The following is a 14250-nucleotide window of genomic DNA, read 5'->3' as shown; positions in this document are numbered from 1 at the left end:
CTATCCCTTTAAATGAATAGTAATTAAACAACAGATGAGGGTCAGATGGCAAAATGGCAGGAAGGAATTGATTCATACAAATTTCATGCAATTTAGTCACCGACATAGGGAGCGACAGAGTTATATAAGAGAATAGAGTATAACAATGTATTTAATCCTGATCCACAGTCCTTACCAGTTGATGGCGGTAAAGCACCTAGTATTAAATGCCTAAAACAAAAAAAAGGAACAAGTACTCTTGCAACAGGAAACTGATGCAGGAATCAAGATCAAACATCACAGACAGTAGTGTCGGCCCAGATCCGGTACATGCGGATTCCATGCGTACCAGATGTGGGCCGGATCTGGGCCGACGCTATGTTACTGTTTGGAATACAACACGTTTTTATGGTAAAATTCTCATTTTGAAAATACAAATATCTCAGCCTATTAGTATGGTAGGTTCTGTTGCATTGTGGATAAGTTAAAAAAACAAATACTTCTGTCATTACTGCTAATAATAAATAATATAATGTTTTTTTTATTATTGGCATAGTGAAAATTAGGAGTTTAATACGTTTTTTTAAGACTTGGTTTCTTTTAAAAGTATATACGGAGGAAAATCCTGTATAAAACCTAATAGGCCTATAATTGTTTTTCTTCATTGATTTATAATAGGGAGAATGGATTGTTAGTTACACAGGGTCCATGGATATTCTCACAGAAGCATACGGTTTTGAATAGGTTACAGAATTACACAAATGTTTTGTATGTTTCAGACACACAGAGACACAGACACTGGTCTTGAGGTCAGTGAACTTTAGCCAAACCAAGCTGTTTCAACCAGGGGACTGGGAACTTGTCAAGTGTTTTATCATTTATTTATGCAATTAAACACAATTCAAACCCTGTAAATCCCTAAACTTCTCTCATAGCTTATGCTGAAATAGTTATATGAGATATATTATCCTATATCTATAATTTCAATAATTTATCAATAATTGTTTTTGGGGCTTATTGGATTACATTACTCATAGTGGCCAACATTATTTGGTTGTAAAGTTCCACTCTCCCACATCATCAAATGGAACATTTTTGCTATGTTAGATTGTGTGATTTTGTGTCAGGCCCAGTGCAGGGCCAGTTACGGGTCATTAATTGGCTGGGACTAAGGCCAATAATAGACTATTTGTGGTCCTAGTCTTTAATCCAGATCTGGGCCACTACAGGGACGTCATTCCTTTTGGTATGTGGGCCGAGGGAAACGGGGTGTTGTGTGGACCGTAACTGGGCCAGAAAAAAAAATTGCTGTGTGGGATTTGAAAGTGAACTGCATATGGATATGAATATTAAATACCTGTAGGGGGCAGTCTAATGCAGTTCAACTTTGCTTAAAAAGCAACAAAGAAAAACCTGTTGTTTGTGCATGTGGAGTCCACCTGTGAAGCATTTGATTGTGCTGCTTATTGCTGAGCTCAAACGATCGATCTTTAATTCTCAGGCCCTGTTTTCAACTGGCAATTAAGATCTATTTTAGTTGATTGGATCACAAGTAGATGACGGAGAAACATTTCCGTTTACACCTGGTCTCTTTTGTTCACTTTCAACCACTTCTTTCCTGATTTCTTTGAGGGGGAAGAATTTTCAGTGATGAAAACCTCAAGAAGCTTTAAGTTTTACGACAGTGATATCAAATGCTCATTGATGCTGTGTTTCAGGTAAGGTGTGTTTGAATGAGAAATGCCTTCAAAGAATAGATCTCACAAAACTACTGTATACCACCAGAGAAGAAATCAGATGCTACACGTCATCATCTGGACTACTTTGCTACTGCTTTTTGACATTTTCGGCAATAAACAAAATATTTAGTGTGCTTACACTGTCTGTCTGGTACATAGATTGTAAGTTTGTGTGTGTGATTTTTGACTCAAATTAATGTTGTTTAAAAAAAGAATGGCAAGTACTGTAAAAAATATAAAAAAAGTATGCAATGTATAAAAGATAACAAGTCTGTTTTGGGACTGGGCTAGATAAGGCTCAGGTGTGGCTCAGTTTTGGTTTACTTAAGGCTGAGGCCCCGTTTACACGATGGGAAAACGCAGATATTTCTCTGCGTTTTGGCCTGTCATTTACACGAAAACGCCGTTTTTATCCCAGAAAACGATTATTTCTAAAAACTCCGGCCAAAGTTATATGTTGTTGTGTCAACATGGAGAAACGGGGTTTTAGGTTCTCTCTTGTCGGTTCTGAGGATTCTGATTGGCTTGCATGGCTTTATCCTTCTCCCTACACTGCCGCCCATAGTTATGATGGCGCTCGACGGCGTACTTATGCGGGTTGTGTGCATGATTTTATTATTGAAAACGGGGGGGGGGGATATTCGTTTCTCTAAATACCCGGCTATGTGTAAATGTGGCCTGAGAATCGGTACCAAGAATAAAACCTATTCTGTCTGAGGACAGTGCTAGTTGTGGTTTATTAAATGGATGAGGGTCTGGTTAAAAGCTGATGTTGATATGCTTTATTAATGGCTGAGAATCGGCGCCACTATTAAAACCAGTTCTGGGCCAGTTCAGGCCCTGTAATGGTTATTAAATGGCTGAGACTTGGGCTAGTGTTGGCCCATGTGTGGTCCATGTCTTCAGTCCGGATCTGAGCCACTACAGGGCCGTCATTCTTTGCGGTATGTGGGCCGAGAGAAAGGGCGAACAGAGCTGGGCCAGATAAAATTTGTTAAGTGGTTATCTGTTGATGGTTTTATAATCATCATGAAATAGCATGATTCAGTGATGTCTTTAGAATCTAACAATGGTGTTGTACAGTTCATATATTCACATCACAAACCCTGTGTTACTGCAGCATGAGATCCAGCAGTATTATAAAAAATAATTTGAAGATTTTAACAAATATGAGCACAAAAAGTTAATCTATGATGACACACACAGTTCTCTTACGTAGAGTTCTCTCGTACTGCGTCGAAGAACGCTACGGGAAAGATATTTCTTTGTCGAGATTGAAGCCTAAAATTAATCCTTAATTTTGTAATATTGTAAAACGCTTTTCTGAAGCATACAACCTAGGCGGAGCAATACAGCTCACCCATTGGCTGCTCTGCCAGAAAAGCACAGCCTATGCGAGGCCAGAGACGCTGACCAATGAGGACGCTTCGCGCCCTTCTGCGTCACCTCCCGCCCAAACAGGCGTGGCCTAGGCCTATAAATACGAGCATAGCTGTCTAACACGCCGATTTTCTTAAATTCAACGAAGCTGCACGCATCGCTGGATTGATTCGAGCCGCCACAGCCGTTTGGAACAAGCACCTCAGCAGGACGAGCCCTTACCTGAAGCCGCTGGTCATCGCCGCCTTCAGCCGCCGTTCCCTGCTGCGCTTCTCCGGCGTGGAATATCCTTTCAGTTTTGTGTGTGTTTTGTGTGTGTGTTCGCCTACCGCGTCACACATTTTTTCCTCACAAAAGAGCAACGAGTGTCTTTTTAAAGATGTCTCGCGTTTCCTGCGGCTCCTGCCGAGCCGCGCTCATCGACGGGGACCACCACGAACTATGTGTTTCCTGCTTGGGCGAGGAACATGCAGCTATCGCTCTCGGTGATGGCGGCTGCCATCACTGCGACATGATGCCAATCGCGACTCTGCGGACTCGCCTTGCATCTTTCGCCGAAGCTGCTCAACCGCCCCCTGTGCGTTGGGCCAGAGTGCGTACTTCTGCCTCGCCAGCATTCTCCGTAGTGGACGGTGCTCGAGACAGAGGCTACCACGCTCTCCCTCCGGTCGAGGAGGCTGTAGCGACTCACCTTTGCCCACCCTCTGCTGGAGGGCGGGCTAAGGGAGTCCTACCATCCAAAGCTTGCCGCACATCGTCAGCTCTGAACGGCCGCGTGTATTCCGCCGCCGGACAAGCTGCATCGGCGCTGCACACCATGGCGGTGCTCCAAATCCACCAGGCTAACCTCCTCTGCAAGCTAGACGAGGAAGGCCCGGGCGCGATCAGTGTTCCGGACTTACGTAGCGCCACAGACCTAGCTCTTCGCGCTACAAAGTCCGCCGCACACGCCATCGGCAGGATTATGGCCTCAGCTACTGTTTCCGAGAGACATTTATGGCTGACTCTCTCTGAAATGGCGGAGTCGGAGCGCTCTGCGTTCCTCGACGCTCCCATTTCACCGACTGGCCTCTTCGGATCCTCCGTGAAGGACTTCGCGGACCGATTCGCCGAGGTACAGAAGACTTCGCAGGCCATGAGACATTTCCTGCCAAAGCGCTCCAGTTCCGTAACAGGCCGCCCTAAACAGCCGCCTGCCCGAACTCAGCAGCGCCCCGCGCCCGCCGCACCGGCCCAGCAGCAACAGGCCCGAGAGAGACCACGGTCTCGCTCCGCCGGACGCCGCCCGCCACCGCGTGGTCCTCGGCCCAAGATTTCACTCAAGCCCGAGGCCTCGGCGCCATCCTAGCCCTGCTAGGAAAAAGACGGTGTTCGGGTCCCGCTGCGGCCGGACTTCCACCAAAGATTTTCGCTTGTACAGCCCTAAGTTCCGTGTTTGTACCAGTGTATTTAGCAGCCAACAAACCGGCCGTAAAGCCCGTTTGCCTGCACACAAACGCCGTTTTCACGGCGACCCAGATAAATCTAAAAAAGAGTTTAATTTCTGGTGTTCCGGCCAAGGCCGATGGTGTAATGTGTGTAACTGCAATGCCCACCCAGTGCCCATTCATTCACACAAGCACAGCCCCGTTCAACACAGGGTTTGCACACATAAAATCGGCTCATGCCGATTGTGCTTTACATGTAGTGAGCGTGCCCACTATCCAGTGCCCACAACCACTACACACTGCACGTTCCGCGGTTTCTGTAAAAACGAAACTAACGAACGGTCAGTCAGTTCACAAACACAGTGTCCCCGGTGTTATAAATGTGCCCGCTACCAAGCGCCCACGTTTATTCACAAACATAACGAGCCCCGTAGGGCTCGCCCCGCGTGCTCTCTCTCAACTCAGAGAGTCGAGCGCGCGCTGCGCGGGACGCATACTGTGTTAAACATGTCCCCCGCCTCAGACGCCACGGCGTCCATGTTACAGCACACGGTTGCTCTCGTGTCGCCGCCATTTCGCGACCAGGGCCCAGATTACATTCAACCCCTAGTCACACGTGCAGATGCATGGGAAAGACTTCCCGGGGTCTCAGAATGGGTGCTAGAGACTATAAAAAGAGGCTATTCGCTACAGTTTCATCGACGCCCTCCCCTTTCACGGGAAAAGTCGAAACCACAGTAAAAACAGAAGTAGCACATCTACTTCGAGCCGAAATAGCGAAGCTATTGAGCAAAGGGGCCATAGAGCCTTTATCTCAAGCTCAGAGCGAAGGGGGTCTGTACAGCAGATATTTCCTGGTACCGAAGAAAGACGGGGGTCTCAGACCCATTTTAGATCTAAGGCGTCTGAACAAAACGCTAACAAAGCGGAAGTTCAGAATGCTCACGACCAGAAAAATCCTCGCGCAAATTCGCCGAGGAGACTGGTTTATGGCGATAGATCTGAAAGACGCGTATTTTCACATACAAATTGCGTCACGTCACAGGCGATTTTTGAGATTCGCCTTCGAGGGCCGGGCATATCAGTACACAGTCCTGCCATTCGGCCTGTCTCTAGCACCTCGTACATTTACAGTGTGCATGGACGCGGCGCTGGCACCCCTGAGACTCCGAGGCGTTCGAATTCTGAACTATTTGGACGATTGGCTAATTCTGGCTCAATCGCCGTCAGAACTCGCTCACCACAAGACACTAATACTCGATCACCTCGAGTGCTTAGGTCTGAGAGTCAATTGGGAGAAAAGTTCACTGTTTCCCAGTCAAAGGATCTCCTTTTTAGGACTGGATCTGAACTCACTGTCTATGACAGCACGGCTGTCATCACAGCGCAGGCGAAATACCCTGCAAATGGCGAAATCCTTCCGCAGCGGCCACATAGTGCCACTCAGGAGATTTCAGAAAATGCTGGGCCTCATGGCCTCAGCCTCAACAGTGCTGCAGTTGGGCCTGCTGCGCATGCGCCCACTACAGTTCTGGTTGAGAACGCGCGTACCGCGCCGAGCATGGTTACACGGTCGTTATCGCCTCAAGGTCACTCAGGAATGCATTTCAGCCCTGACACCATGGAGAGCGTCAGACTGGTACCGGTCAGGTGTAAGCCTGGGGACTTCCTCGAGCCTGAAGGTGGTGTCCACGGACGCACATAAACTGCCTGGAAATGATGGCGGTGGACTTTGCGCTGAGGCGCTTCTGTCCCCGGATAAAAGGACACCACGTCCTGGTCCGCTCGGACAACATGTCGGTAGTAGCCTACATAAACCGCCAGGGTGGCCTGAGATCCCGAAACCTATTCAGGTTAGCGGAACGCATACTGGTGTGGGCCCAGCACAACCTGCGCTCGTTAAGAGCAATGCACGTGCCAGGCCACTTGAACGTAGGCCCGGACAGACTCTCACGGAACAACGTTCCTACGGGAGAGTGGTCCCTACACACACAGACAGTGCGTCTGCTGTGGAAAACGTTCGGCAGTGCGGAAATAGACCTGTTTGCAAACCAGGAAAACGCTCACTGCCCAGAATTCTTTTCGAAGAGCACGAACGCGCTGGCCAGAGTCTGGCCCCGCCGTCCGCTCTATGCTTTTCCTCCTGTCTCACTCCTGCCTCAAGTGCTGGAGCGTATCAAGGAGAGCGGATGCTCAGTACTACTAGTTGCTCCATACTGGACGAATCAGACCTGGTTCCCAGCTTTGATGCGACTGAAAAGTACTGCCCCGTGGCCGATTCCAGTGAGGAGAGACCTCCTCTCACAGGCCAAGGGCTCGATTCTGCATCCTCACCCCGAGCTTTGGTCCCTACACGTATGGGCCATAAACGGGTACCCGCTAACCTCCCAAGAGGAGTGTTAGACACGATCGAACAAGCTAGGGCTCCGTCTACTAGACGACTCTACGCTTCCAAATGGTCGGTGTTCTCTGGATGGTGTTCAGATCAAGGTCTGTCACCACTTCAGTGTGGAGAACCGGAGATTCTCTCCTTCTTGCAAGAGCTATTGGATAAGGGAAGAACCCCATCCACGCTCAAAGTCTATGTGGCTGCCATATCAGCGTTCGTTAATCCAACGCTTGGCCGTTCACTAGGCAGGAACGACCTGGTGGTCCGCTTCCTTAGAGGCGCCAGGAGGTTAAACCCTCCAAGGCCTCCCTCAGTCCCCGTTTGGGACCTTTCTACAGTGTTGAACGCTATGAAAGGGGCCCCTTTCGAGCCTATTCACTCAGTTGACATGAAACACCTGTCTTTCAAGACCGTGTTTCTTTTGGCTCTCGCTTCAGTGAAGCGTGTGGGAGACTTGCAAGCGCTCTCAGTGAGAGCTTCTTGTATGGAGTTCGGGCCAAACGACTCTGTAGTCGTATTGAAACCGAAGCATGGGTACGTGCCTAAGTCCCTCAACACACCGTTCAGGGCTCAGGTCATCTCCCTGTCGGCCCTGCCGGCCTCAGAGGACGGAAATAGCTCCCTTTGCCCGGTCAGGGCATTAAGAGCTTACGTGTCCCGCTCCGCTGTTTTTCGACAGACGGAGCAGCTCTTTGTTTCGTTCAGCGGACGCTCCAAGGGGCGAGCCGCGACGAAACAGAGTCTGTCTCGATGGGTAGTGGACGCCATTGCGCTAGCCTATGCATCTAGAGGTTTGGAATGCCCTTTGGGCATCAGAGCACATTCCACGAGAGGCATGGCCTCTTCATGGGCTTGGTATAGCGGAATCTCGTTACAAGATATCTGTATGGCGGCAGGCTGGTCCTCCCCGTCTACATTTATTAGGTTCTATAACCTAGAGGTTCCTGCGTTGCAGGCTAAACTGCTCTCGGTCTAGAAGACTATGTATAAGTGCTCCTGCCCCGCGCTGCGGCCCAGGTCACTTCAATGTTAATATGTATAAGTGTTCCTGCCCCGCGCTGCGGCCCAGGTCACTTCAATGTTTAATATGTATAAGTGTTCCTGCCCCGCGCTGCGGCCCAGGTCACTTCAATGTTTAAGCATCACTCACTGACAATGTGTCCCATGAGCATGCTATTACCCCTCATATATATCTATATTTACATATATATGCTATTATGCCTTAAGAGGCACTACTATAAAGGGATGATGCTATTTTAGCCGCTCTCCCTATACTTCTTGGGGTAGGCACTTGTATACCAGGGCGCGCGCGCCCTTAGGTGTCTGTGTCGGTCCAAGAGCACGCACGGCGGTTTACATAGGGTTCCCGTAGCGTTCTTCGACGCAGTACGAGAGAACTCTACGCAAGAGAACGTACTCGGTTACTAACGTAACCTCGGTTCTCTCTAGAAGAGGGAACGAGTACTGCGTCTCATGGCCGTGCGTGTCCACGCTGCGTCGCTTCATTGACGAAAATCGGCGTGTTAGACAGCTATGCTCGTATTTATAGGCCTAGGCCACGCCTGTTTGGGCGGGAGGTGACGCAGAAGGGCGCGAAGCGTCCTCATTGGTCAGCGTCTCTGGCCTCGCATAGGCTGTGCTTTTCTGGCAGAGCAGCCAATGGGTGAGCTGTATTGCTCCGCCTAGGTTGTATGCTTCAGAAAAGCGTTTTACAATATTACAAAATTAAGGATTAATTTTAGGCTTCAATCTCGACAAAGAAATATCTTTCCCGTAGCGTTCTTCGACGCAGTACTCGTTCCCTCTTCTAGAGAGAAACGAGGTTACGTTAGTAACCGAGTACGATATCCACAATCAGTGCATGAATCTCGTGAAGTCAAGTCACCTTCATTTATCAAGTCAAGGTTCCTTCCACTCCCTTCAGGGGCCAGATGGTGAACCTGCAAGTGCTGCCCTTGGAGGAGGCAGACCCAGCCCTGGCTTTGCTCTGTCCCGTCCGCGCTCTGTGACGGTAAGTAGACAGAACTCAAAGCTTCAGGACCTCAGACCAGCTCTTTGTCTGTTACGGAGGCCTGCAGAAGGGAAAGGCTTTTTCCAAGCAGAGGATGGCCCACTGGATAGTGGATGCCATCGCCTTGGCTTACCAAGCAGAAGGTGTGCCTTGCCTGCTCTGGCTGCAAGCTCCTTCAACAAGAAGTGTTGCATCCTCCTGGGTGCTGGGACATGGCACCTCGCTAACAGATATTTGAAGAGCTGCAGGCTTAGCGACACCCAGAACGTTCGCTAGGTTCTATAGCCTATGTTTAAAGCCGGTTCCCTCCTGTGTTCTTACCTCAAATAGGTAGAAGCAGGCCCATCTCTTGTCGGCTACGTGGAAGAGTGTTTGGCGCCAGGCCTATATCCCTCTGAATCCTTGAGAACTGTGTCTAAGCTGGGTGCCTTATGTCTGACCCTGTGGGCAATGATGTAGTGGTGCCTGGAGAAGTGGGTATACTCTTAATTTATGCTCCCAATATTTGTTTAAGCGACCCGCCAGCAAAGGATGAACGCTCTGTGTTATAAACATGTAAGTGACATGTAAGACTAGTCTTGCATATTAGTATTGAATATGAAAATGTCTCAGTTGTGTCTACTTTTGTTTCTAATGAATTTTTGGAGAAACATCTGAGACACTGTTAATACTAAAATGAGAGGTATAGTTGTGCCCGAGGGTTGTAGGTCTATGTGCACATTTGCTTGGCACAAAAATAACAACATCTGAACAACGCAATGTTCCTATAATGGAGTCTAGGAAGAGATTGCAGCAAGACAATAAAGTTTTTATGTTTCTTCTACCACATTCTCAGTTTTGACTCTTTTTCTTTCAAATATGTATCATGTCTCTCTATTTTTATTTGTCCTAAGGAAATTTAGGAAAAACATCTGAAATGCTGTTGATAATTATAAGAACCACAACTAAGTCTCCTGAGCTTAGGAAAAGCAACCACAGAGCAATAAATTTTTCCTCTGAGTATGCCAAATATGCCATTGAACGCTCCTAAAAACCAGGGTCAATGATGCCTTTTCCTCCCTTTCTTTCTCTCACTGAGCCACGAGTAAGAGCAGAAATGTTGAATGAAGTGGGTGGCCTCAGTGGCCTCTGTCTCTCACTCTTTCACTTTATTTGTGCCACGTGACCATCTGTGAGGCCATTGAGTTCATATGGAGTGCTGCATTGAGCACAGGCTTGGTCACCCGCCCACTTTTTTTACCCTCTCTTTTTCTCCCACAGCGTGGCTGCTTTGGGAGGGGCCGTTCTCAGAGACAAGCTGCAGTGGCAGCACCAGACACACATGAGACTTCCCTGGTACGTGTGGGGTTGTGTGAGACAGACAGACATTAGAGAAGGTAGTTGTGCCCGAGTGTTGTAGGTCTAAGTGCACCTTTGCATTTGCTTGGCATCATTGTGAGTAAATGGTTCTTCAGTGTGTATTTTTACCGTATGCTTGTGTTCTCTCATAGATTATGTGATTGCATGTCATCTAACTTTTATTTGCTTCTCACATGTGTTGCCATCCCAGGGTTAGTGATGGTATGTTTTGTACATGCGTGTGTTTTGTGTCAGAGGAGTACCTGCACCTCGGAGTAGCTGATCTCTGAGGCAGGGGGAGGGGAGGTTCACATAGGGTTGTTGTTTCAGACGGCTCTGAGGCAGGAGAACGCTGTTCTTTCTCACTGCATTCCAGCTGGAGACTGCATAGCTGTGGGGTGCATCAAGGGCAGCAGGTTTAATAGACAGACCTCAGAAACTAGTTCTAATACTATACTGTAACTAACCATTGTGTCTTTTAAAGAGTTAATTTGCAAAACTTTGTCTGAGAATTTGTGTACCCTGGGTCTGATGTAGAAACGTTGTGTATGCAACTATGCATACAGTTGAGTATGCGATTGACTCTGAATATTTCTGGACCATGTTCTTTTGCATGTTCCACTCTCTTTACTGGTGTGAATGTACACCAATGACAGAAACAGATTTTAGGCTAAAAATAGCAATATTGGCTGTGGATGCACTGCTACAACAGAAATGATTCTATGGGTCATGAGAATTCCGCTTTGATTTGTGATCAGAATTTTAAAAAAAATGTGTGCAAAGTTAAAAATATTAATTATGCACACTTGACTCTGATGGCTTAATAAAAAAAAACATGGTACAGACACTGCTGGCTCTCATTCAGAGGTCTAAAAGTCCACTGATCAGTTTGTGCTTCCACATGTAACTTTTGTTTCATCTGGACCTGATCGCAATGACCATTAAATGCTGTAGTATCCCATGTCTGAATGGAAATTATGCATATGTAAATTATACATAATGTGTATAATTGCATAATAAATAATAAGAGAATGCCAAAAGTGTGCAGAGCTGTATGCAAAGGCCTGGTGTAAACACTGTGGAGATTCATTCCTGTCAGCTGTTTGTTTGTTTGTTTGTTTGTTTGTTTGTCTTTGCAGTGTGGTTTTATTTCCTTTATTTAAACAGACACAATATAAATATATTCAGTAAGAGACACATTTATGAAAAGTGCAAGCAAACTTTGAGCTGAAACCGAGGGATAAAGCAACATTAGTATTAGTTTATGTGGCTTTGACTAATTCTGAAATAACTAGTCTTTTTTATATAATTGGATCAATAACTATTATGTCCCTTTAGCTTTTAAAGAAAAATAAATAAATAAATTGTCTTCTGTTTCCTACAGACCACCTGTCCTGCTGAATGTCTAGACTGAAGACGCCCACCACTTCCCACCTTCTGCCCCTGGTCCGAGTCAAAGGGACACGAGGGTTTTCTCTCCAGCCACAATGAGTGATGTTGCCATTGTGAAGGAAGGATGGCTACATAAGCGAGGTAAAGATTCTGTGAAGCTTTCCTCCAGTTTCAGAAATGATTCTTGTGAGAAACAAGAAAAAAAATATTTTTCTCAAAATCAGGATTTCTCTACTATTGGGTGCTCTCAATTACCCTCAACGCTTTCTACAATCCGCTGTCAGTCCTTGAGCTTCATGCTTGCACAGTGAATTGGACTCCATTGGAATCAATTGAACGGACACTTTGCTCCTGTGTGCAAGAGTAAACACACTGTCAGTGAAAATGTAAAAGGCTGCGTGTGCCTATAGCCATTACAAAAGGTGCCATTCTGGTTCATTTTAGCAGTGTTTATTAAGTCAATCAAGCCACATTTATGTAGCGCTTTATGCAATACAGATTATTTCAAAGCAGATTCACAGTAATAATCAGGAAAAGGACAGATTTAAAGGGAAAGTTTACCCAAAAATTTAAATTCTGTCAGTTACTCATCTTTCCAAACCTGTATGAATTTCTTTCTTTTCTGAACACAAAAGAAGATATTTTGAAGAATGTCAGTAACCAAATATTTGATGTGCCCTATTGACTTTTGTTTCTCATTCTATGTAAGTCAATAGCCGCTGTTCCACTGTCGGGCCAGTGCGAGCCAGGGCTAACAGCGTGCCGGGTGAGGCCAGTAGCCTCGGACCTCAAGCACCAAGCCCAAAATCAAGTTTCGTTTCCACTGTCGGCCCAGTAGCCCCGCAGTGATGTCACACAACCACGTCATAGAACGACGTTACACAACCCACAGTTTCACCAGCTGACTGAAAACTAGCTAGATCGCAAAATGAGCATAACAGAAGTGAACTTTTGGTCTTTACTTAAAGACTTAAGATTCCAGCATCAATGTTTGATCAACGTTTTACAACAAAAAAAGGTTACAATCATTTATTCCTTTGTGTCAGGACTGCACATCAGTCATGCTGAATCAAACTGGTATTTACCATTTTAAATAAAAGTAGAACACATTCCTATTCAGTTGCACCTGCTTCCATTTTATTTGCGATCTCCATTAAGGCTTTTAAGTCCAACAGCTTACACAACATTTTTTGACAAAATATCATGTTTATGACACATTTCTTTAGAAAGAGAGAGCATTTCTATACATTTTCCACGAAACGATATGATCTGAGGAGGTTTGAGCGATCTCTCTCGTCTCATTATGTTATCCTTTCACCAGAGCAACAGAGGGAGAAACAAGAAAAAACAGAAGTTATCAGTTATACGAGTTAACAGGAGTCCATGTAATTTATTATGCCGATGCAGTTGATCAACAAATGCACAGGGAAGAAACAGATTGAACATTAAACAAAACAAATACACGATAATAATCATATATGATATGTCTAAGTTCTTCAAGCAGTCTCTGGTATTTTCCATAAACGTGTATTTATTATCGCAATGTTTAGCATAAGTAGCCTTTAGCTATCAGAATCCCCAGCAGAGGAGCAGCGTTGTTGACTGTCTCCTGACTCGGGTAAACTCCGCCTCTGTTCATGACAACCCCAAAAGCCCCAGTTGGCCCGATGCGGCCCGAAGCCCTGGAAGTGACAGTGGAAACACGCTCTAGTACGTTTGCTTTTGGCCCGACAGTCGAAACAAGGCTAATGTACTGTTTGGTTATCCATATTCTTCAAAATATCTTCTTTTGTGTTCAGCAGAAGAAAGAAATTGATGACAGAATGTTCATTATGATGAACAATACCTTTAATGTTTTACAGTTCTTTAATTATGAAACCAATTCAATTTGAGCTGTAAAGCAGCTCTTCAAAAGACAAAAGTGCCATTATTTAGCACAATGTTAATTTTATTTATTTCAATATCAATGTTGCAATGTTAATAAATTATGAAACAAGCTCAACTCAAGCAGCTCTCTACAGTGTCATTATTCAGTACAAGTCTGTTCAATAATGTTTCAATTCAGTTAAAACAGTGTCAATGTTGCGGTTCATCAATTTTTAAACAATTTCGATTCAGCTATACAGAAGACAATTGTGTCTTTATCCAGCTCAATTAAGTTCAAGTGTTGTTCTCATCCAATTCTGTCAATGCAGTCAAATCAATAATAGGTTATGTTAGTTATCCAGAGGTGGTTATCGACTGTCAAACAATTACTTTCTGTATTTTGATCTTAAACCAGATGGAACTGGATAATACTCTGAATGTTCTGATCCAATCTGACTTCTGACCTATCATAGCCTGAATCATAATCAAACACTCTAAAAAATGCTGGGTTGTTTCAACCCAATTTTGGGTCAAATATGGACAAACCCAAATGTTGGGTTAAAAATTTAATTTAAAAATTTAACCCAACGGCTGGGTTTGTCCATATTTGACCCAAAATTGGGTCAATTTATATATACAGTCATGGCCAAAATTGTTGGCACCCCTGGTAAATATGATCAAAACTGGCTGTAAAAAATAAATCTGCATTGTTTATCCTTTTGATCTTTC

General features: G+C 45.5%; 1 protein-coding gene across 5 annotated transcripts in view; it reads left to right on the top strand.

The window, feature by feature from the left end:
• The window catches only part of LOC306983965 (RAC-alpha serine/threonine-protein kinase), a 43594-nt gene that overhangs the window by 2177 nt on the left and 27167 nt on the right, over nt 1-14250 (top strand). The window contains exons 1-3 of one of the 5 annotated variants that reach the window (XM_079584881.1): nt 1402-1697; nt 10186-10260; nt 11648-11796. In XM_079584881.1, coding sequence (XP_079441007.1) covers nt 11751-11796 — 46 coding nt within the window. In that variant the 5' untranslated portion in view covers nt 1402-1697; nt 10186-10260; nt 11648-11750. Of the gene's footprint in view, nt 1-1401; nt 1698-10185; nt 10360-11647; nt 11797-14250 lie in introns of those variants that run through there. The other 4 variants (XM_079584882.1, XM_079584883.1, XM_079584880.1 and 1 more) reach the window with 4 other exon arrangements.

The sequence above is a fragment of the Phoxinus phoxinus genome (genome assembly GCF_949152265.1).
Source record: "Phoxinus phoxinus genome assembly, chromosome: 16".
In the NCBI taxonomy this organism is placed as follows: domain Eukaryota; kingdom Metazoa; phylum Chordata; class Actinopteri; order Cypriniformes; family Leuciscidae; genus Phoxinus; species Phoxinus phoxinus.
This window is presented reverse-complemented; position numbering and strand designations above follow the sequence as displayed.